Source organism: Mya arenaria, chromosome 14 (genome assembly GCF_026914265.1).
Source record: "Mya arenaria isolate MELC-2E11 chromosome 14, ASM2691426v1".
Lineage (NCBI taxonomy): Eukaryota > Metazoa > Mollusca > Bivalvia > Myida > Myidae > Mya > Mya arenaria.
In genome coordinates, this window is record NC_069135.1 from 37,485,843 (window position 1) to 37,507,321 (window position 21,479).

A 21,479-nucleotide genomic window follows, 5' to 3' on the forward strand; every position below is an offset into this window, starting at 1 on the left:
CTGGGACTTACATCTCACGTGTTACATCTACAGTCTCCGTTGCACTGGGACTTACATCTCACGTGTTACATCTACAGTCTCCGTTGCACTAGGACGTACATCTAACGTGTTACGTCGCAAGTCTCCGTTGGACTGATACTTACATCTCACGTGTTACACTGACAGTCTCGAAAAGATTAAGATCTTCATCCAACATATAAAATCGTCAGTTTCAGCTAGACTGCGACTGCTGATACACTGATGTGGTAGGCGCATCTCAGTCCAGTATGAACCATGCAAGTAGTTTTGTTAAACAAAACGAGTAAAATGGTGACAACTCAAACATCAAGATATGACAGTTGCAAACTTAATATGTTTTGAATAATAATGTTGTTAAAAATGAAACTTTTCTTTTGCTGAAGATAGATCATTATTTGTTTTAGATAGTGTAGTGTTTATTTAAAGCGAAAAGTAATTGAACAACTTACAAGAAATTATTCCTTTATTGAAGATAGATAATTTATTGTTAAATTATGTAGAGTTTACTTACAGCTTCTTGTGATTGAACAACTCCAAGAAACGATTCATTTACTGAATATAGTTACTTCAGTTATGTTTTTTTTTTATTTACTTCAGCTGAAACCGTACACAAGCTTAATTTAATTTTAACATATTACAACATTATATTAATCACTCTCGTTGGCACAGTGGTACACGAGAGTGTGGTCTTGTGTTGCGGGAGAAACCGGCTTACTCGGAAGAAACCTACTTGTCCGTATTAGTGACCACACGCCAAACTCACATGCGCCCAGGCCGGGAATCAAACCCGAGTCGCTTCGGTGAGAAGGGCTAACATAGGCTAACCACTGCGCTAACCGAACAACCTAAAACAGAAGCTGGCCAGTGTTTCTATAATTTATAATTATTTTTTAACATCCAAAAAGCTTAGTTGTAATATTATGTTTGATACGTCTTATGCTTATATATAATTCGTTCTGTACACTGTAAAGCTTCACTTTAAATGATACCTACATAAAACGCTGTTTCCTGGCCGTGATATCAGGTAGGGAGATCTGATTTCAGGGAGGGGCATATGATTTTAGTAAGATAAATCTTATTCAATAGGGGAATAATAGTTAAATGAAGGACACCTGATTTCAGGAAGAAATATTTGCTTTCAGGAAGGGGCACATGCTTTCAGGAAGGGACACCTGCTTTCAGGAAGGGATATATTATTTCAGGAAAGGACATATGGTTCAAGGTAGAGAGACATGATTTCGGGAAGGGACACATGATTTCAGGAAGGGACACCTGATTTCAGGAAGGGACACCTGATTTCAGGAGAGGACACATGATTTCAGGAAGGGACACCTGATTTCAGGAAGAGACACATGATTTCAGGAAGGGACACCTAATTTCAGGAAGGGACAATTAATTTCAGAAAAAGACAGATGATTTCAGGAAAGGACACATGATTTCAGGAAGAGACTCATGATTTTAGAAACGGACACATGATTTTAGGAAAAGGCAGATGATTACAGAAACGTACACATAATTTCAGGAAGAGACAGATGATTTCAGAAACAGAAACAAGATTTCAGGAAGAGACACATGATTTCAGGAAGGGACACCTGCTTTCAGGAGGGGACACATGCTTACAGGAAAAGATACCTGCTTTCAGAAACAGACACATGATTTCAAGAAGGGACACATGCTTTCAGGAAAGGGCACATGCTTTCAGTAAGAGAAGCATTATGACAGGAGGAAAGTCATAGTTTCTAAAAGTAACAAATGCTTTTAGGAATAAACACTTGATTTTAGAAAGGGTCACATGGGACATAATTTCAGAAAGGAACACTTGAATTCAGACAAAGAAAAATGACTTTAGGAGGGGACACATGATTTCAGGAAGGGACACATGATTTCAGGAGGAGAAACATGATTTCAGGAAGAGACACATGATTTCGGTACGGGACCACATGATTTCAGGAAGAGACACATGATTTCAGGAGGTGACATATGATTTCAGGAGGAGACACGTGATTTCAGGAAGAGACACATAATTTCAGTAGGGGACACATGATTTCAGGAAAAGGCACATACTTTTAGGAGAGGATACATGATTTCAGGAGGAAACTTATGATATCAGGAATGGACAGATGTGATTTCAGGAGGGGACACGTGGTTTCAGGAAGAGACACGTGATTTCAGGAGAGGACACGTGATTTCAGGAGGGAACTCATGGTTTCAGGAAGGGACAAATGATTTTAGGAGGGGACACATGATTTCAGGAATAGACATATGATTTCAGGAGGGGCACATGATTTCAGGAAGAGACACATGATTACAGGAGGGGATACATGATTTCAGGAAGGGACACGTGATTACAGGAGGGGACACAGGATTTCAGTAGAGGAAACATGATTTCAGGAGGGTACACCTGCTTTCAGGAGAGGACATATGATTTCAGAAGGGGACACATGAATACAGGAGGGGACACATGATTTCAGGAAGGGACACATTATGACAGGAGGGAAGTCATAGTTTTTGAAAGTAACAAATGCTTTTAGGAAGAAACCTTTGATTTTAGAAAGGGACACATGGTACATGATTTCAGGAAGGAACACTTGATCTCAGGAATAGAGAAATGATTTTTTGAGAAGACACATGCTTTCAAGAATGGACACATGATTAAATGAGGGGGCACACGATTTCAGGAGAGGACACATGATTTCAAGAAGAGACATATGCTTTCTGGAGGGGACACATGATTTCAGGAAGAGACACATGATTTCAGAAGGGGACACATGATTTCAGGAGGGAACTTTAGATTTCAGGAAGAGACACATGATTTCATTAGGGGACACATGATTTCAGTAGGGGACTCATTATTTCAGGAAGAGACACATGCTTTCAGGAATGGACACATGATTAAAGTAGGGGACTCATTATTTCAGGAAGAGACAAATGATTTCAGGAAGAGACACATGATTTTAGGAAGTATGTTGGATTATACCATTTCAATGTATAATTATTTTATTTTTTTTGAAGATTGATTCTTGATAAATTCAAACTTTAATTTCATTTATGTTATTTTAACTGTATATGTGTATATATGTATATGTTCGTTATTTAAACCGAGCAATCCGATTAGCTACATCGTTCTAAGATCTATTTAAGACCAGTATGAATATCACCCCTGGGGCGGTATTCATAAAACTTCCTCAGTCATTTCCTAACTTAAGTCACTCTTCTTATTTTAGAATCTCTTTAGTCATAGGTAATAAAAACGAATTTTCCAAAAATCATTTTTTATTGAAATTATTGGAAACAAATATACTTTGATTTCAAAAATACTAATAAATATATTTGAATTTGACTTTGATTTTTTTTAGAAATCAACTTAAGTTACAGGTAACTGTATTTGTCATTCTCTGGCTTAACCCTTTCACTGTCAACGCTGAAATTACCAAATGACATCGCCTGTGCCAAACGTGTAATATAGCGCATTTCAAGAACGTCGCAAATTAGGAAATAAACGTCATCAGTATGACATACGTTCAATAATCTTCGTTTTCGCTTCTCTTAAGCGATTGTAACCACTGTGGTCATTTAAAAAAAGGATAGAGGTTTACTGAGTTTTTAATTGAATGAAAGGGAAACTTATGTAGTACCGGTGTAGTAATGAGTCATTATTTACCTGTTTTATTATATCATGTTTTATCCTTATGTTACTCTTCTTCAAGGCCTATACAATAGAAAAGCCATAAATTATACTGATTAGTTACTTGTCAACAACAAAAGGTTGACGTGTTTAACAATTTAATTAGGGCATAAATGAAAAAATGCATGAATGGATGAATGGATGAATGAACGAACGAGCGAACGAACAAAATAACGAAATAACAAAAGAACGTTCGAATGAATGAATGAATGAATGAATGAATGAATGAATGAATGAATGAATGAATGAATGAATGAATGAATGAATGAATGAATGAATGAATGAATGAATAAATGATGGAATGAATGAATGAATGAATGAATGAATGAATGAATGAATGAATGAATGAATGAATGAATGAATGAATGAATGAATGAATGAATGAATGAATGAATGAATGAATGAATGAATGAATGATGAATGAATGTAAACATAAATTCATGAATAAATGATGGAATAAATGATTGAATGAATGAATGAATGAATAAATGAATGTATTAATGAATGGAGTATCGTGATAACGTTTGATTTACTTCCCCCCTTCCCCCCAAGAAGCACCACTCTGTTCACATGCGCGTCACCATGTTGGTGTTGGTGGACCTTTTGGGCATACGCAAGTTCTTCCACGTTATTCCAAAAACGCTCCCAGTCTACTGATCTCGGAACTGTTTGATGACACAGTAAGCATCCAGCGCCATCCAAAGTACTATATTGAGTACCAATTTTTCCACACCTGAAACTCAAGTAATAAACCATTATTCAACTACGTGTATGTCGTTTTTATATCTGATTATTAGTAACATTGTCGAAATAGCTCAATGAAATGCATTGAGTCTTAACAGCCAACCGTGAATATCACCTATGCGGCTTATTTTTGCAACAAAGTAATATTCCACAACAGTCCATATTTCAGATAACTTTCAAACGGTCAAAGGAAAAATGTTTTGCATTAAAGTATGTTTGTTTGTTTTTTAACAAGGACAATTATTCATACCTTAATTGTTTTTGTCCAGCGTTGTAAAAACTCATGAGCATGTCTCCCTGATCTACGCCGCCCATATGTGTATTGTAATGCCGGACCACAACTGGCTTGCCGTTGCCATCATCTCTGGTCGTCACTGCTATAGTCAAAAGCCGGCTTCTGTCTGTCGTGGTCTCGGAATGCGGCCACGAGTAAAGAGCCCTGCTTGGCATATAATGTGGTCCATGGGGCCGGTTTTGCATTTTTCACCATTTTAGGCATTGGTCAATTGCTTCTCAGAGTTCCTGATATAAGAACATGTACATGCAATACACTTAGACAACCTGACAAATTTGCATATGGATAATACGCACATCGATCGAGTGATTTATTGATAAATGACTGTTTGGGAAAAAGTCGAGATAAACTTTTGTGTTTGAACAAAAATCTCATGAGCGTGTATAAATGCAAACAATGCATTGATAAACAATATATAACGTAAATTATAAAAAAAAGTTAATTTCGATGTAAGTATACATCAAGTATGTGCAGCTATTTGAACATCAGACGTTTTCGCTTCAATGTTTTATATCTTGGATAAAACGAGATATCTCACTTGTAACATACGTATAGCGCTGCATAAGCTGCTTAGCTAGATCAAGACTACAGTTAAAGCTACCCACTACCACATGATAGCCACGATGCAGGAAGTGACACACGGACATCAGAGATTTCACAACAGCAGTACCCTGATGACCGGCCTGCAGGGTATCAAAGGTTTTACCGAGATACGTCTTCATGTGAAGTATGTATCCTGCAAGAGTATCAACACAAGTTGAAAACGGATTCAAATATACGTGTTAACATCAATGTAATACTCCTAACGGATGATTAGAATTGTATCATGTGATCTCCTAAACCTACTTGACTTTAAAGTATATTATTATTGGTTTCGATAAAAAAATATTTTAGTCTGTTATTGTTTACGTAATTACAACCAAGCACAGTAATAGTTCGATAGTTTCCAAGTTTTTCTGGGTACCCTTATTTAAAAAAGGCACGATTAATTACTCCAACAGCCCATGATCGAGGTTAGCACATGGTTCATCAGATATTAAAGGGCTACACTCCGTATGATGAAATAGATTTTTTTTGTCGAAAACTGACATAAACTTGGTATCGATGTATACAATGCATTGAAACTTACTAACTGAAGTACCACATAGTTTACAATTAATTAATTTTTCGCAGTTGTTTATTTGTATTTTTCCATTAAAAAGATTACTGAAATGTCAAGTCAAGTCAACACATTTATTTACTCAAAATAATGCACAACATGATAAAATTGAAGTAATTGATATAGATAATACAATTCAGAGACACAAATTGAGTATTCAAAGACATAACATACATATAAGTGTATCAAATATTTAAAGACAGATAGTCCTATTTAACAGAATAAATATGTATCATTGGATTCAAGCAGTGTTTTATTTTACGAATTATAAAAAGGATTAAGTACAATGGGAGAGTCAACTATTATACGCAAAAATATCTTAGATAATTAAGAACAGTAATGTTTTAAGGAATTTATTTAAAAATAGCAGAAACCATTTTAAAAATATTCAAAAAATCCTTTTTATTAGATGTGTTTACCAACTGTTCAAGTTTATATGTGTTTGGATGTCTGTATATATATATATATATATTTCATAGTAACAAACCAAATATCACATACAGTTATATCACAGACTGATTAACCAAGTATAAGGGATTATATCTGTACTAAATCACAACATCATTAGAATACAGGCAAATGATCACTGAGACCTATCGGAAGAGTACCAGACTGAACAATGTTGTCTTGATGGCTACATAAAATGTGATCTAACATAGAAGAGGAGGACTCCAAGATTCTGGTAGGGTCATTTATGATCTGTTTTAAATTAAAGATATTTAGAACTTGTTCAAACCTTTTAAAAAGAGCTAATTACTTGGCAAAAAACAACAAATATTAAAATCACCAAGGATGTACCATTCTGTGTCAGATCTAACCATAGATAAAACATTTAAAAAAATATCAACAAAATATGTTTGTTTCTGATCACATTCTATCCTTGAATTTTAATTTTCAAGACCATAACTGAATTGTCCAGCCAGGTCTCTGAAAACGCTATGGCTGCAATTCTATACTTTGATATTAAATATCTCACTTCTGGCAACTTTGGTAATAGTGATCGTATGTTGAAATGAATAAAATGAAGTCATTCAAGTTCAAAACAGTTAAAATTACTACACGATTCAGTAAAACTCCCTATTGTCATGTAAATCTGACAGAATTCTATCATGAATATCGTGTAAGTCATCACAAAAATAAAAAAAAGGTAATAATTTAAAAGTACATATCCGACAAGTGAAATAGAAAGATCCATTAGATTTGCATACGTTTGAGTAGTTGGAATCACCAATATAACCAGAGCATCTTATATGTGTACGGGTTTCACAAAAATCACAGTTGACAGCTTGACTACGAACAGTTACACCTTTTCTACAAACTGAACAAGGATATCTAGGTTGTCTCCCTTTCTTAATATATGAGGATTTTGAGTTCTCAGCATACTTGTCCTGTTCAATAGGTCTAGGGCGCGGGTGCACGTCACCACTTAGAAGAAGGAACACGAGAAAAATATATCTTGGAGTAACCTTGGCAGAATACTTCTGAAGGTTTTTGATAGTTCTCATTAATGAAACAAAATGGCTGGGTGTCACTTCAACCACTGGGGGCGAAAGGTACGAAAGAATTTCAAATGTGAAAATACTATTTTCTGATGAGTCGAAACAGTTGACAAGTGTTTTTTTCGGCTGGAGAATACTTATGTGTTGTTTTAGGCTGGTTGGTATCGTTGTATTCCACTGCTTTTAAATACATTTGAAGTAAAAAATTAACTCTTCCTTTTATTAGGCTGGTAATTCCCTCTTCGGTAATTTCTACGCCGGGTTCCGAACACTATTAAGCGATAACATTATATCTCATGTGGAATTGTTGTTCGACTTTGTTGAATTTGTGCTAACCAAACTCACATGCGCCCGGGCCGGGAGTGCGCTAACCACTGCGCTAACCGGACAACCTTTGTTGAATTTGTCATAAACGGTATGGTTGTTGGCAAATGATGTGTTCACTAATGGTTTCCCATCTTTTAAGTTAAAGTTCCGTCTTTCTCATCTTTGTTACTCGATTTCTTGCGCCGACGTCAAAGCAATTTAAAGTTTTCCAAGTTCCCACAAACCATCTAGATGAAAATTGTACCATGAGACTCGAAATTTAATTTGACATCGTTTGATAATATTTTTTGAATATTGCTTAAAAAATAACGTTAAAATAACTTACTTTTTGTTAAAATATATAAGAGCGTCATTTTTTAAAACTTGTTATAACGACGTCATTTCCGCATTTTATCTTCATTTAACACCAACATCATTATTATATCCACTTATCAAGTTTAGAACAAGGAACCACAGACTACCAATTGGGCAATTGGAATAGAATACCAGTCAATGAAAGGAAATGCCAAAATGGAGCAAACTCGGGGATGAATTCCATTTTTTTAGTCGAGTGTAACATTTTGATAACGAGCGTAAGCAGTATATAAAACCATATTTTAACAGACATTCAAACACATATAAACTTGAACAGTTGGTAAACACATCTAATAAAAAGGATTTTTTGAATATTTTTAAAATGGTATCTGCTATTCTTAAATAAATTCGTTAAAACATTACTGTTCTTAATTATCTAAGATATTTTTGCGTATATTAGTTGACTCTCCCATTGTACTTAATCCTTTTTATAATTCGTAAACTAAAACACTGCTTGAATCCAATGATACATATTTATTCTGTTAAATAGGACAATCTGGCCTTTAAATATTTGATACACTTGAATGTATGTTATGTCTTTGAATACTCAATTTGAGCCTCTGAATTGTATTATCTATATCAATTACTTCAATTTTATCATGTTGTGCATTATTTTGAGTAAATAAATGTGTTGACTTGACTTGACATTTCAGTAATCTTTTTAATGGAAAAATACAAATAAACAACTGCGAAAAATAAATTAATTGTAAACTATGTGGTACTTCAGTTAGTAAGTTTCAATGCATTGTACACATCGATACCAAGTTTATGTCAGTTTTCGACAAACAAAATGCTATTTCATCATACGGAGTGTAGCCCTTTAATATCTGATGAACCATGTGCTAACAAGGTTCATCCTCGATCATGGGCTGTTGGAGTAATTAATCGTGCTTTTTTAAATAAGGGTGACCCAGAAAAACCTGGAAACTATCGAACTATTACTGTGCTTGGTTGTATGGGGTTATTGTTAAATTACGTAAACAATAACAGACTAAAAGATTTTGTCGAAACCAATAATAATATACATGAAAGTCAAGTAGGTTTAGGAGATCACATGATACAATTCTAGTCATCCGTTAGAATTATTACATTGATGTCAACACGTATATTTGAATCAGTTTTCAACTTGTGTTGATACTCTTGCAGGATACATACTTTACATGAAGACGTATCTCGGTAAAACCTTTGATCCCCTGCAGGCCGGTCGTCTGGGTACTGCTGTTGTGAAATCTCTGATGTCCGTGTGTCACTTCCTGCATCGTGGCTACCATGTGGTAGTGGGTAGCTTTAACTGTAGCCTTTATCTAGCTAAGCAGCTTATGCAGCGTTATACGTATGTTACAAGTGAGATATCTCGTTTTATCCAAGATATAAAACATTGAAGCGAAAACGTCTGATGTTCAAATAGCTGCACATGCCTAATGTATACTTACATCGAAATAAACTTTTTATAATTTACGTTATATATTGTTTATCAATGCATTGTTTGCATTTATATACGCTCATGAGATTTTTGTTCAAACATAAAAGTTTATCTCGACTTTTTCCCAAACAGTCATTTATCAATAAATCACTCGATCGATGTGCGTATTATCTATATGCAAATTTGTCAGGTTGTCTAAGTGTATTGCATGTACATGTTCTTATCAGTATATGCCAAGCAGGGCTCTTTACTCGTGGCCGCATTCTGAGACTACGACAGACAGAAGCCGGCTTTTGACTACAGCAGTGACGACCAGAGATGATGGCAACGGCAAGCCAGCTGTGGTCCGGCATTACAATACACACATGGGCGGCGTAGATCAGGGAGACATGCTCATGAGTTTTTACAACGCTGGACAAAAACAATTAAGGTATGAATAATTGTCCTTGTTAAAAAACAAACAAACATACTTTAATGCAAAACATTTTTCCTTTGACCGTTTGAAAGTTATCTGAAATATGGACTGTTGTGGATTATTAATTTGCTGCAAAAATAAGCCGCATAGGTGATATTCACGGTTGGCTGTTAAGACTCAATGCATTTCATTGAGCTATTTCGACAATGTTACTAATAATCAGATATAAAAACGACATACACGTAGTTGAATAATGGTTTATTACTTGAGTTTCAGGTGTGGAAAAATTGGTACTCAATATAGTATTTTGGATGGCGCTGGATGCTTACTGTGTCATCAAACAGTTCCGAGATCAGTAGAATAGGAGCGTTTTTGGAATAACATGGAAGAACTTGCGTATGCCCAACAGGTCCACCGACGCCAACATGGTGAAGCGCATGTGAACAGAGTGCGAACTCGGCTAGTGGTGCTTCTTGGTTGTGTGTGTGTTGGTAAATCAAACGTTATCACGATACTCCATTCATTAATTCATTCATTTATTCATTCATTAATTCATTCATTCACTCATTCCATCATTCATTCCATCATTTATTCATGAATTTATTTATTCATTAATTAAATAATTAATTAATTAATTAGTTAATTAATTAATTCATTAATTCATTCATTCATTCATTCATTCATTCATTCATTCATTCATTCATTCATTCATTCATTCATTCATTCATTCATTCATTCATTCATTCATTCATTCATTCAGTTATACATTCATTTTTTCATTCGAACGTTCGTTTGTTATTTTGTTATTTTGTTCGTTCGCTCGTTCGTTCGTTCATCCATTCATTCATTCATGCATTCCTTCATGCATGTTTTCATTTATGCCCTAACTAAATTGTTAATCACGTCACCCTTTTGTTGTTGACAAGTAACTAATCAGTATAATTTATGGCTTTTCTAGTGTATAGGCCTTGAAGAAGGGTAACATAAACATATGAATATTTATTTCGTATCGCTTATATATAAGTTCGTATAGCCGAATCACTTCAAAGTTATGATTTTTATGAAGTTTACCCTGTAAACGCATCCATTCTGTTAAAAGGATTTGTATTATACTAAATAATGTTGTAATGAAGTTGTCAGTGCCTATTTACAAGCCGCGGCACAAATAAAGCGACGTTCTTGGAATGCGCCATATGACGAATCTTTGACAGCTTCACATCACGTTCAATTTTCAATTAAAAGTTGTTAAAAGTCTAATGTAATACTTATGATAAAAACAAGAGGAATAGTACTAATAAGAACAAATATATTCTGCAAATGATTTTCTTTATAAGAAATGTAATTTAACACATAAGTATAATGGATAAAACATGATATAATAAAACAGGTAAATAATGACTCATTACTACACCGGTACTACATAAGTTTCCCTGTCATTCAATTAACAAAACAGTTAACCTCTATCCTTTTTTAAAAAAAACAATCGCTTAAGAGAAGCGGAAACGAAGATTATTGAACGCATGTCATACTGATACGTTTATTTCCTAATTTGCGACGTTCTTGAAATGCGCTAAATTACACGTTTGGCACAGGCGACGTCATTTGGTAATTTAAGCATTGGCAGTGAAAGGGTTAAGCCAGAAAATGACCAGTACAGTTATCTGTTACTTAAGTTGATTTCTAAAAAAAATAAAGTCAAATTCAAATATATTTATTAGTATTTCTGAAATCAAAGTATTTTTTTTCTTCAATAAATTCAATAAAAAAATGACTTCTGGAAAAATCCTTTTTATAACCTATGACTAAAGAGATTCTAAAATAAGGAAAGTGACTTAAGTTAGGAAGTGACTTAGGAAGATTTATGAATACCGCCCTAGGGGTGATATTCATACTGGTCTTAAATAGATCTTAGAACGATGTAGCTAATCGGATTGCTCGGTTTAAATAACGGACATATACAGTGAATGAAGTCAATGATGTATGACCATAAGATTGACTTAAAACGCATATTGAATACCATCGCATTCCTTTTTTCGTTCGAAAATTTATATTGTATGGCTAAAAGCGTTACTAACGCTTTAAGAATTACAAATTTTCGGCATAAGACATCATTTTTTAACGTAAACAAGAAATGTGTAAATATATCTTTTGCCAGTAGTCTTTTAGTACCGTTGATCGGATATTAACGCAAGCATTGGTTCATTCCAGTACAAAAAATGACAAAACGGTCAATCTCCTGTAATCATGAGTTTCCTCCTGAAATCACGAGTCCCTTCCTGATATCATGTATCCCCTCCTGTAATCATGTGTCTCTTCCTGAAATCATGTGCCCCTCCTGAAATCATATGTATATTCCTGAAATCATGTGTCATTCCAGCACAAAAAAATATCAAAACGGTCAATCTGTGAGAGTAAAGCTTTAAAAAATATAATATATTTATAAAGTTAAAATAACATGAATGAAATTAAAGCTTGAATTTATCAAGAATCAATCTTGATAAAAATAAAATAATTATACATTGAAATGGTATAATCCAACATACTTCCTAAAATCATGTGTCTCTTCCTGAAATCATGTGTCCCTTCCTGAAATCATCTGTCTCTTCCTGAAATCATTTGTCTCTTCCTGAAATAATGAGTCCCCTACTTTAATCATGTGTCCCCTCCTGAAAGCATGTGTTCCTTCCTGAATAATGAGTCCCCTACTGAAATCATGTGTCCCCTAATGAAATCATGTGTCTCTTCCTGAAACTAATGTCCCCTCCTGAAATCATGTGTCCCCTCCTGAAATCATGTGTCTCTTCCTGAAAGCATGTGTCCCCTCCAGAAATCACGAGTCCCTTCTGATATCATGTATCCCCTCCTGTAATCATGTGTCTCTTCCTGAAATCATGTGCCCCTCCTGAAATCATATGTATATTCCTGAAATCATGTGTCATTCCAGCACAAAAAAATATCAAAACGGTCAATCTGTGAGAGTAAAGCTTTAAAATATATAATATATTTATAAAGTTAAAATAACATGAATGAAATTAAAGCTTGAATTTATCAAGAATCAATCTTGATAAAAATAAAATAATTATACATTGAAATGGTATAATCCAACATACTTCCTAAAATCATGTGTCTCTTCCTGAAATCATGTGTCCCTTCCTGAAATCATCTGTCTCTTCCTGAAATCATTTGTCTCTTCCTGAAATAATGAGTCCCCTACTTTAATCATGTGTCCCCTCCTGAAAGCATGTGTCCCTTCCTGAATAATGAGTCCCCTACTGAAATCATGTGTACCTAATGAAATCATGTGTCTCTTCCTGAAACTAATGTCCCCTCCTGAAATCATGTGTCCCCTCCTGAAATCATGTGTCTCTTCCTGAAATCATGTGTCCCCTCCAGAAAGCATGTGTCTCTTCCTGAAATCATGTGTCCCCCCCTGAAATCATGTGTTTCTTCCTGAAATCATGTGTACACTCCAGAAAGCATGTGTCTCTTCCTGAAATCATGTGTCCCCTCCTGAAATCATGTGTCTCTTCCTGAAATCATGTGTCCCCTCCTGAAATCATGTGTCTCTTCCTGAAATCATGTGTCCCCTCCAGAAAGCATATGTCTCTTCTTGAAATCATGTGTCCTCTCCTTAAATCATGTGTCTCTTCTTGAAAACGTGTGCCCCCTCATTTAATCATGTGTCCATTCCTGAAAGCATGTGTCTTCTCCAAAAATCATTTCTCTATTCCTGAAATCAAGTGTTCCTTCCTGAAATCATGTACCATGTTTCCCTTTCTAAAATCAAATGTTTCTTCCTAAAAGCATTTGTTACTTTCAAAAACTATGACTTCCCTCCTGTCATAATGTGTCCCTTCCTGAAATCATGTGTCCCCTCCTGTATTCATGTGTCCCCTCCTGAAAGCAGGTGTACCCTCCTGAAATCATGTTTTCTCTACTGAAATCCTGTGTCCCCTCCTGAAATAATGAGTCCCCTACTGAAATCATGTGTCCCCTAATGAAATCATGTGTCTCTTCCTGAAATCTGAAGTCCCCTTCTGAAATCATGTGTCTCTTCCTGTATTCATGTGTCCCCTCCTGAAATCATATGTTCTCTCCTGAAAACAGGTGTACCCTCCTGAAATCATGTTTCCTCTACTGAAATCCTGTGTCCCCTCCTGTAATCATGAGTTACCTCCTTAAATCACGTGTCTCTTCCTGAAATCATGTATCCCCTCCTGAAATCATGTGTCTCTTCCTGAAATCATGTGTCCCCTCCAGAAAGCATATGTCTCTTCTTGAAATCATGTGTCCTCTCCTGAAATCATGTGTCTCTTCTTGAAATCGTGTGCCCCCTCATTTAATCATGTGTCCATTCCTGAAAGCATGTGTCTTCTCCAAAAATCATTTCTCTATTCCTGAAATCAAGTGTTCCTTCCTGAAATCATGTACCATGTTTCCCTTTCTAAAATCAAATGTTTCTTCCCAAAAGCATTTGTTACTTTCGAAAACTATGAATTCCCTCCTGTCATAATATGTCCCTTCCTGAAATCATGTGTCCGCACCTGTATTCATGTGTCCCCTCCTGAAATCATATGTTCTCTCCTGAAAACAGTTGTACCCTCCTGAAATCATGTTTCCTCTACTAAAAATCCTGTGTCCCCTCCTGTAATCATGATTTCCCTTCTGAAATCACGTGTCCCTTCCTGAAATCATGTATCCCCTCCTATAATCATGTGTCTCTTTCTGAAATCATGTGCCCCTCCTGAAATCATATGTCTATTCCTGAAATCATGTGTCCCCTCCTAAAATCATTTGTCCCTTCCTGAAACCATGAGTTCACTTCTGAAATCACGTGTCCTCTCCTGAAATCATGTGTCTCTTCCTGAAACCACGTGTCCCCTCCTGAAATCACATCTGTCCATTCCTGATATCATAAGTTTCCTCCTGAAATCATGTATCCTCTCCTAAAAGTATGTGTCTTTTCCTGAAATCATGTGTCCCCTACTGAAATCATGTGTCTCTTCCTGAAGTCAGGTGTCTCCTCCTGAAATCATATGTCACCTCCTGAAATCATGTGTCTCTTCCTGAAATCATGTGTCCCCTCCAGAAAGCATGTGTCTCCCCCTGAAATCATGTGTCCTCTCCTGAAATAATGTGTCTCTTCTTGAAAACGTGTGCCCCCTCATGTAATCATGTGTCCATTCCTGAAAGCATGTGTCTTCTCCTAAAATCATTTTTCTATTCCTGAAATCAAGTGTTCCTTCCTGAAATCATGTCCCATGTGTCCCTTTCTAAAATCAAATGTTTCTTCCTAAAAGCATTTGTACCTTTCAAAAACTATGACTTTCCTCCTGTCATAATGTGTCCCTTCCTGAAATCAAATGTCCCCTCCTGTAATCATGTGTCCCCTCCTGAAATCATATGTCCTCTCCTTAAAGCATGTGTCCCCTCCTGAAAGAATGTGTCCTCTCCTGCAATCATGTATCCCCTCCAGTAATCATGAGTTCCCTCCTGAAATCACGTGTCCCTTCCTGAGATAATGTGTCCCCTCCTGTAATCATGTGTCTCTTCCTAAAATCATGTGCCCCTCCTGAAATCATATGTCTCTTCCTGAAGTCCCGTGTCCTCTCCTGAAATCATGTATCTCTTCCTGAAACCACGTGTCCCCTCCTGAAATCATCTGTCCCTTCCTGATATCATAAGTTTCCTCCTGAAATCATGTTTCCTCTCCTAAAAGTATGTGCCTCTTCCAGAAATCATGTGTCCCCTACCGAAATCATGTGTCTCTTCCTGAAATCATGTTTCTCCTTCTGAAATCATGTGTCCCTTCCTGAAATCATGTGTCCCCTCATAAAGTCATTGTTCTTTGTCTGAAATTAAGTGTTCCTTTCTGAAAAAATGTCCCATGTGTCCCTTTCTAAAATCAAGTGTTTCTTCCTAAAAGCATTTGTTACTTTTAGAAACTATGACTTCCCTCCTGTCATAATGCTTCCCTTACTGAAAGCATGTGCCCTTTCCTGAAAGCATGTGTCCCTTCTTGAAATCATGTGTCTGTTTCTGAAAGCAGGTATCTTTTTCTGAAAGCATGTGTCCCCTCCTGAAATCATGTGTCTCTTCCTAAAATCTTGTTTCTGTTTCTAAAATCATCTGTCTCTTCCTGAAATTATGTGTACGTTTCTGTAATCATCTGTCTTTTCCTGAAATCATGTGTCCGTTTCTAAAATCATGTGTCTTTTCCTGAAATCATCTTTCTTTTTCTGAAATTAATTGTCTCTTCCTGAAATTAGGTGTCCCTTCCTGAAATCATATGTCCTCTCCTGAAATCATGTGTCCCTCCGCGAAATCATGTCTCTTTACCTTGAACCATATGTCCTTTCCTGAAATAATATATCCCTTCCTGAAAGCAGGTGTCCCTTCCTGAAAGCATGTGCCCCTTCCTGAAAGCAAATATTTCTTCCTGAAATCAGGTGTCCTTCAATAAACTATTATTCCCCTATTGAATAAGATTTATCTTACTAAAATCATCTGTCCCTCTCTGAAATCAGGTCTCCCTACCTGATATCACGGCCAGGAAACCGCGTTTTATGTAGGTATCATTTCAAGTGAAGCTTTACAGTGTATAGAAAGAATTATATATAAGCATAAGACGTATCAAACATAATATTACAACTAAGCATTTTGGATGTTAAAAAATAATTATAAATTATAGAAACACTGGCCAGCTTCTGTTTTAGGTTGTTCGGTTAGCGCAGTGGTTAGCCTATGTTAGCCTTTCTCAACCGGAGCGACCTGGGCTCGATTCTCGGCCTGGGCGCATGTCAGTTTAGCATGTGGTCACAAAGCCGGACAAGTAGGTTTCCTCCGAGTAAGCCGGTATCCCCCACAACACAAGACCACACCCTCGTGTAACACTGTGCCAACGAGAATGATAAATATAATGTTGTAATATGTTAAAATTAAATTAAGCTTGTGGACGGTTTCAGCTGAAGTAAATAAAAAAAACATAACTAATAACAAGAAGCTGTAAGTAAACTCTACATAATTTAACAATAAATTATCTATCTTCAATAAAGGAATAATTTCTTGTAAGTTGTTCAATTACTTTTCGCTTTAAATAAACACTACACTTTCTTAAAAAATAAAAGAATGATCCATCTTCAGTAAAGGAAAAGTTTCACTTTTAACAACACTATTATTCTAAACATATTATGTTTGTAACTGTCATATCTTGATGTTTGAGTTCTCACCATTTTACTTGTTTTGTTTAACAAAACTACTTGCGTGGTTCATACTGGACTGAGATGCACCTACCATTCAAGTGTATCAGCAGTCGCAGTCCAGCTGAAACTGACGATTTTATATGTGGGATGAAAGTCTCAATCTAACCGAGACTGTCAATGTAACACGTGAGATATAAGTCCCATTCAAACGGAGACTGTAGATGATAACCGTGGGATGTAAGTCCTAGTGTAACGGAGACTGGCGATGTAACACGTGAGATGTAAGTCCTAGGGTAACGGAGTCTGTAGATGATATACGTGGGATGTAAGTCCTAGTGCAACGGAGACTGTAGATGTAACATGTGAGATGTAAGTCATAGTGCAACGGAGACTGGCGATGTAACACGTGAGATGTAAGTCCCAGTGCAACGGAGACTGGCGATGTAACACGTGAGATGTAAGTCCCAGTCAAACGGAGACTGTCGATGTAACACGTGAAATGAAATGTTAGTCCCAGTCGAACGGAGACTGGCGATGTAACACGTGAGATGTTAGTCCCAGTCCAAAGGAGACTGTCGATGTAACACGTGAAATGTAAGTCCTAGTGTAACGGAGTCTGTAGATGATAACCGTGGGATGTAAGTCCCAGTGCAACGGAGACTGTCGATGTAACACGTGAAATGAAATGTTAGTCCCAGTCGAACGGAGACTGGCGATGTAACACGTGAAATGTAAGTCCCAGTCCAACGGAGACTGGCGATGTAACACGTGAGATGTCAGTCTAAATATTACCAAAACTTTCGATGTTATATGTGAGATGTAAGTGTCAATCTAACCTTGTCTGCCGATGTTTTACGTGAAATGTAAGTCTCAATCTAACCGAGACTGTCGATGTTATACGTGGTATGTATGTTGTGCTTTTGGTTTGTGTTCTTGAGAATATGTCCTTCGAAATTAATTTCAGTATACGTTTGAAATTTAGTATGCATTTTTCAAAAGATGATTTTCTGATCGTTCACGTGAACCATATCTCTGACATTCAATAAAGAGATTGTTTTATTATTTTTTATTGCAATTCACCTATGTGTATATTATGCAAGTAAATCTTCATTATATTTAAATTGAATAAGTCAATATGACGGTGTTATATATAAATACACGAACATTGAACAGTCTACATTCATCAAATAGAACATATACATATATATAATATTTCACATAGTTTGTGGGATATAAATTGTCCAAAATATGATAAAATATAAGTATTCACAAGATGCTTTTGGATTCATATCATATTACTTATACCATGCGGTCTAAACAAAACAATTATATACATGTTTGACAATACTACAATATACTTTGCAACAACAATAAGGAAGATCCCAAGTCGATAGTACCAAATGCAACATTGAACGTTTTGAGTTTTAATTTAACTTGATAACAAGAGGAGTGTTTTTATATCCACCAACAATCATAGATGAAGTTCGGCTGCTGAAAAATAGATCGTATAGTTCGTTTTCTCTGCTTGCCAGGGTGGCCAACTTTTTCTTCCCGTCTTTGTCAACCTGCAGCACTGTGTTGGAGCCACAGCAGCAGACGAACACGTGTCCAGCAGATGTCACGTGTACTCCGTTAGGATGTTTCATGTCAGGGTCAGTGAGTAAGGCAAGCTTGTTGCCCTTGTTGTCCAGGGTGATCAGTTGGTGTTGACTGAAATTTATGATGAAGATTGTCTTCCCGTCGTTACTGATGGCACATTTCCACACCGTCCTATACCCAAACGTGTCCTCGTACAGCATCTTCACCTTCTTTCCCGACATCGTGTAGACGTACAGTGCGTTATTGGAGGAGATGTAAAGCTGGCCGCCATAGTGAGTTGCGGAAAAACATAAATGCGTGAAGCTTAACGTCCTCCTAGTAACGAAGTTCCCTTTCGTAGCATTAATGAAATAAAGTCAACACTGAAGACGTGGTTTGGACCGAAAAGGGGACCTTCTCGCTGTTTGGTCGTAACAGTTTGTTCTTCAATCGCTCCAAACGTCTTTATTGAAGATAAAAGTTCTTCGATAAGGTTATTGGCTTGAAATGTTACATTGTAACACTCAATGGTGGATATGCCACGAAGATGATCGTTTGCTTGTGAAATCATATCCTGGCTCTTTCTGTACGCAATATATGATTTTGACTCGCTTGATTTTGATTTTGTTTGAAAAGCGGCAATCATGTTTTGCAGTTCAATAGTCATTTTATCACAAGTTTCGATATCTTTCTTTATATTTTTTTCAAGTTCACCTATTATTCCGTCCAAGTCCTGTAAAGTTGCCTTCTCAATCTTGTCAAGGATTTCGTTGATCTTTTTACGAATGGTTTTTAATTCATCAGAAATGGTTGCCCGCGTCTTTTTCAGAGATGTCGTATTCTTCATTCTTGCTTCTTTCATCAGCTCGAATTGCTTTTCAAGTTCAGCTATCTTCTTTGGAATTTGTTGAAACTCAGTATTTCTCTGAATACCTTTTGCTACATCTGGAATGGGATGGATTTTGGAACATTGTCTGAAACATAAAAGTTGTGAAACAGTTGTTATCAGTTCTGCATAAACTGAATATGACCTTGCTTACATCGGACAATGTTTAAGAAAATGATTTAAATTTGACGCAATTACGTATAGATAAGTTACCGTTTTGTGTTTTAAAGGCGCACAGCATAGGTGGATGCAAAAAATGATTTTCTTTTAATTTTTAATTAACTATTATGGTTCATTAATTTGACTTGATTGATCAAAACCGAAAAAAACTGATTTGTGTACAGATTCAGTGATTGTTAACTGGGGAATTTGCGGCCACGTAGCTATTAATTGAAATCACCATTTGTATGTTGAAAGACTAATATTTTTGTAAAATGTACACAATAATAAGCCTTTTTTTGTTTTAATCATGAACAGTCGAATAAGTTAAAAATAATAATATATAAAAACAATAAAATATTTTCATAACCCTATGTTGTGCACCTTTAAAATTATTGAAGTTTTCTTCCTTCAAACCTGTGGTCCAGGGCGGCACACGAATAACAGCAAAGGCTCATAATAAAGGTTGACGCGAAAAATGCGATAATTAGTAATAATAATAATAATAAAATTTTGCATGAACCTATGTTGTGCACCTTAACCTTGTCATATTTCCAACATACCTGTGGTCCACAGCGACACACACAGGACAACACAACTGGTCATGGTCACCGCATACCAGCTTCAGTGCCTCCCCCGGGTGCATCCCGCATCTCTCCAGGGCGTCCACCACTCCTGGGGCAGCCTCCCATTTCTTCACGTCCTTCCGGCCGAGCACCGCGTGCTTCTTATATAATACGTTATGTTTTGAAACACAGTTTTGGCAGTAATATATTGTGCATTTAGTACAATAATGGTGAGCTTCGGTGTTAAATCCGTTCTCTTCACACGGAGAGCAAGAAAAATCATGGATGAAATCACCGCCCCTCTGAATGGATGAATCAAAATTAGAAGCCATTTCATACATAGATTTTAAAAATGACTCACAAACTATCTTAGACAGTCATTTTCTGTTTATTTTGTAACTAGGAAGTAAATTGTTTTGTACTCCGTTGATACAAGAAAACCAACAGATCGATCAATTTCAAACTGATATTTAACACGATATCTTAAAGTTAAGCACTGTTACGACCTTGCTTATTAAAAATCCTTCTATTTTCACATATAACCATATTTTTAAACATGTAGAGATGTATTCCCGTATCAACTTTAAAAGAAATAAAATATTGTCAGTTGGCAGGCATTCGTAAATCTGGAGTGCGTAACAAAATAGGTTTATCCCGAGCTTACCATAGACTGCCGAATAGTCACAATGGCATTTCCGTTGCTCAATCGTTACACTCGGCCTTCTCCGGCAAGCTTCAATTCAATTGGATAATGGCCGAGGTGTTCCGATTGATTCCGAGCTCATTCGGAGCTCCTCGGCCGTTTTTATCGAAAACTACCTCGGATGTATATGTTAACCTTTGTCAGAAATCTGTAAATAAAACACGTACTAATTTTAATCCGGCAGTTAAACTTGATGACACTACTCTTGGGAGTCTAAATCATTTATGCAATAAAATTCTTCATTGGCAATTTATTAAAATTTAGTAATACAAAATTCAAGTTAAAACTCTATAATATTTTAATACTATTATTTAATTTTTTACGAACTACTTATACTGATGTAACGGCATACATTCGATGTTGTTTTCTATGGACAATGGCCGAGGTGTTCTGAGGGGAGCTTGCCGTGTAGATTGGGTCACACAACACTAAATAATTTTCATATGTATTATATCGTGAATTGGCC

At 36.2% G+C, this 21,479-nt stretch overlaps 1 protein-coding gene across 2 annotated transcripts; it reads right to left on the reverse strand.

Moving 5' to 3' along the window:
- Positions 1 to 18,172: 18,172 nt before the first annotated feature.
- LOC128216513 (uncharacterized) lies at positions 18,173 to 21,086 on the reverse strand. 2 transcript variants are annotated; one of them, XM_052923098.1, is made up of 3 exons: positions 20,975 to 21,086; positions 20,308 to 20,471; positions 18,173 to 19,673 (listed from the first exon to the last, which is right to left on the reverse strand). In XM_052923098.1, exons 1-3 carry the CDS (start codon positions 20,975 to 20,977, stop codon positions 19,025 to 19,027), a joined length of 816 nt encoding a protein of 271 aa, XP_052779058.1. In that variant the 5' UTR covers positions 20,978 to 21,086; the 3' UTR covers positions 18,173 to 19,024. The 2 variants fall into 2 exon arrangements, with proteins under 2 accessions (XP_052779058.1, XP_052779057.1); XM_052923097.1 differs by lacking the exon at positions 20,975 to 21,086 and having other exon boundaries at positions 20,308 to 20,952.
- Positions 21,087 to 21,479: the final 393 nt, after the last annotated feature.

Coding starts and splice junctions, on each gene's coding strand:
- LOC128216513 (XM_052923097.1), bottom strand. CDS start 20,651: ATGTATGAAATGGCTTCTAATTTTGATTCATCCATTCAGAGGGGCGGT. Junction 19,674..20,307: donor TGTGTCGCTGTGGACCACAG/GTATGTTGGAAA, acceptor TTTATGTTTCAG/ACAATGTTCCAAAATCCATC.